This window comes from Magnolia sinica, chromosome 17 (assembly GCF_029962835.1).
Source record: "Magnolia sinica isolate HGM2019 chromosome 17, MsV1, whole genome shotgun sequence".
Classification (NCBI taxonomy): Eukaryota; Viridiplantae; Streptophyta; class Magnoliopsida; order Magnoliales; family Magnoliaceae; genus Magnolia; species Magnolia sinica.
Window position 1 is genome coordinate 70,010,171 of NC_080589.1, and position 3,952 is coordinate 70,014,122.

Genomic DNA, 3,952 nt, shown 5'->3' on the forward strand with positions numbered 1-3,952 from the left:
TTAGGGGAATGAAGTGCTATTCCGCCTAGTTCCGGGGAGTCAGATCAGTCTCGAGGGCCTGAGAGAAGGAACATTGTCTTGTTCTCGATGGGTCAAATCACTGTCTAATTGCCATGGTCAATAGAGCGACATTTTTTTAAGAAAACTGAAAATTTTCATATATGGGGATTAAAGTGATCGCATTTTTACAGAGGGATTCGGGTTGGCTAGAACAAAAAGCGACTAGTCCAACCTATCATGAGGAAAGGAAATCTACACAAAAGACACTACCAATTTCTCAGGGAACCCAGCCCGACCCTGTCTAAGAAGATGAGACCTTTGGTGTGAGGAGAAAGGTCCGCCGATAGCACGAGAGAAAAGATGATTGGGTGCCGCTGCCCAGCCTGGCCATGGCATCCGCGGGGTCGTTGCCTTCCCTAAGAGAGTGGGAGAAGGTCACCCTGGCAGAGGCAGCCAGATCATTGATCCTGGCGATCCAATAAAGCCATTCCACCCAGGGGTTGCGGCGCCCGAGAGGAACCTAACAATTAACTCCAAATCCGATTCGATAATGATCTGATGGTACCCCTTTGAAAGGGATAGACATAAATCCTCGTGAACGGCTCTGAGTTCTGCATGTGTGTTAGAAGGCGTCCCATAGCCTTTTGCAAAGGCAAAGAGAAATCCCCCCGAACTGTCTCTGCAGAGACCCCCACCACCTGATGGGCCTAGGTTCCCAAGGGAAGACCCATCGACATTAAGTCTTACCCATCCTGCAGGGGGCCGCTGCCATCTGACAATGGAAATGGGGTGGCTGATTTGCGCGAGGGAGAAGAGGGGAGAATACCGTGGATAGAGGGATCGGTTCTTACTAGGGGGTTGAGCCTGCTTTAACCCAGCCTTCTTGTTGAAATAGTTTAGCCACCATGCAATGCGGGCCCGCAACACCTGATTGGACGGCGTGGTGCCGGAGAACTTTGCTGCATTCCAAGCTTTCCAAACCTCCCATAGCATGACATATGGAGCTAACTTGTGGGACAAGGAGGCGTGATGGCCCGCCGCGAGTGCTGACCACCATTGGACTAGACGCTGATCAACCGTTGAGGCGCGTTGGGTGTCAATGCTGAGAGATGAACCAATGTGTTGCCAACCCGTTTTAGCAAGGTCACCTTCTAGAAATAAGTGGGATATTGATTCGCAATCGATGCTAGGCTGGTTAGGATGATGGAAGATTCATTTGAACCGCAACAGACACATTTTGATGCCAAATGGATGCCTTTCTCTTGAATTCGACTTTTCACCAGAACTGTTTTCACAAGAATTTTCCAGACCAAAGTAGATATTTTCAGTGGAAGGGAGGGGTGCCAGATCCATCTGGTCCACTGCTTTCTCGGCTAGCCCGATCTGCAACAGTTCTAGGCGGAGGAAACCGAGAATTGTCCTAATGGGATGAATGGCCAAAAAGGTAAGTTAGGGCCCGAAGAAGTGTAGAAGCCTGCTTGAAAAACGAAATCCAACACCTCTTGGGGCAGAAAGGACAACACCGAACAAGGGGGGAGAGGGCCTGCTCTGCCCAGAAACTAATTTATCTTTAGCTGACGCAGGGAGGGGGGAATAAGGATTCCATTAAACCCCTGAAGAGGACCAAGGCCCGTCCAATTTGAACTCTAGAGGTTGCTGTCTCCCGCACCTATCTGCAGTTGCGCAGCTGACTCCATAGAGGGGAGTAGACGTAGGATTTGTTTCTAAATAGGGGAGGCAAAAGCAGGGGGAATCCTATGATCGTTCTCACTGAGGGACGTATCGTATTTAGCTGCCATGAAACTACTCCACATCCCTTGAACAAGATGGAAAAGGAAGGACCAGACCATTTTCTGCTTAAGGGCCTGCATGAAATCGGTCAGCCTCTTAATTCCGAGTCTCCCTTCCTCCTTAAGAAGAGTGAGCGCCCGCCAACTGCGCCAATGTAGGAAGAGTGAGCGCCCGCCAACGGCGCCAATAGAGCGACATATGACATGCTTCCATGTCAACCATGTCACAATATACTTAATCTTTATAATTCTTACCAATTGAAAATGGGACATTGCATTGTTCTATTTCCTTTGTCTCGTTTACCTTTTTTATCTAGCCAAACAAGTAAAGGAAATGAAGCTTTATCGTAGGTAGTCGTAACTTATCCGCCATTACTTTTGAGACGATGTTTTTGCTATTACCACATTTATGATTACATCACAAACCTTGTTGTTGACGATACAATGCATGCGGAATACACACACACACACGCGCACATATATAAATATATATTGTGTCGTTGCGGATGCACCTCCTTCCTTGGAGTGTACAATAATTGACTCATGACCAAGGATTCGTCATGATCCTCGGGCAACCATTCTTCATCTCCATCTCCTTTTTTAGCGGCTTACTCATCCTCATCAAATTCAGGGCTTTCTTCCACTGCGTCACCTTTAGCGCCCCCTTCGTTAATGGCCAAGGGGGTTGCAGGGCATTGAGGGCAAGTGTTTGATAAGTAACCCGGCTGGCCACAGCGGTAATTGGTCTGGCCTTGGTCGACCATAAGGATTTGAAATCCTATTTTGGAATCACTACTGTGGGTGATGTATGTTAAGTCCTAAATCCAACTAACCCATACTAGGGCCACCAAGCCCAGTAACCAACACTCGAACCGGCCACAGCGAGCAAGGATCAAAACATACCGCATTTTACTAAAAGGTTACCAACCTCAATGAACCTCGGGAAAACAATACAACAACCCTACAAACTGTTAAAACATCTACAACTTGATGCAATGAAGAGAGTGTAACAAAGAAGAAGAAAGTCATCGTCTTCCTCAAGTAATCAAAACCTTGAATACATAAGGTAGTTCTTGAATCGAGAAGAAATAATAAGAAATAAAATTTTAATATTTTATTGCATAATGATCTAAGACCACTAAACGTCAGCTTGAATGCGAAACAAAAGAACTAACTTGGCATGTTTGTTGGCTTGGAGATGGTCACACATAAAATTCGAATAATATTGGGCATGATCATATAAAGGGAAAAGGAAAGGGTAAACAACGTAGCGATTATGTGATAATGAATGAGAGTTGGTGATTGTAAAAAAAAAAACAAAAGATTATGTGATAATGATTTTCCAAGATTTTCAAGAACGTTATAAATTTTTATGAATTTCATTGGGTCCTATTTGGAAAGCAAGTATAACTCTCATCAAGCTTTCATAATGTTCATTTTGTATTTTTTGCGCGGTGTCTGTGTTAGGGTTGTTTTTTGAAACTGAATATTTGCGGTGTTCGTGTAAGGGTTGTTTTTTGAAACTGAATATTTACTTTGCTATTTTTATTTATTTATTTATTTATTTATTTTATTATTATTATTATTATTATTATTATTTTTTTGTGAAATCTTCATTTCATATATATAAAGGACTCAAAAAGGATACAAGAAATCTTCGGGCCTCCCCCGGAACAAAAAGGGGCAGGGGTGCCTATCGTAAAGAGCGGTCTGGTCGACCACAAAAAGAAAGGGAATAGGGAGAAACAAAAAAGAGGGAAAAACAGCCCCAAACTCTACAACTTTCCTTAGGTGGTTCTGATGGAACCCAGTCCTACTTTGTTTAGGAAAACGAGCCCCTGCACAAGGGGAGGTAAGTCTCTGAAGAGGTTGAAATCAGAGTCTTTCTGGGTCGTACTCCCTTCCTTTGCCAAGCCATCCGCCCGGCCATTCCCTTCACGCTGAATGAGCCCGATCAGAACGGAGGATTTACATCTCAAGGAGGAGATGTGGCTAACCTAGGGACGCCATGCCCAAGGTGTCCCCACCTTCCCCGAGAGGAGCCCAGCCACAACGCTAGAATCAGTTTCAACCTCAATCTTGGTCATATTTACTTTGCTATTTATACATGGCAAAACCTCCCAACTCATCTATTTTATTTTCCCACCATTCAAAGAAGCACA

At 44.7% G+C, this 3,952-nt stretch overlaps 1 protein-coding gene across 1 annotated transcript; it reads right to left on the reverse strand.

The window, feature by feature from the left end:
• Positions 1-435: 435 nt before the first annotated feature.
• On the reverse strand, positions 436-993 carry LOC131230607 (uncharacterized). The gene has a single exon (XM_058226504.1). It carries the CDS (start codon positions 991-993, stop codon positions 436-438), a length of 558 nt encoding a protein of 185 aa, XP_058082487.1.
• Positions 994-3,952: the final 2,959 nt, after the last annotated feature.

Coding starts and splice junctions, on each gene's coding strand:
- LOC131230607 (XM_058226504.1), bottom strand. CDS start 993: ATGCTATGGGAGGTTTGGAAAGCTTGGAATGCAGCAAAGTTCTCCGGC.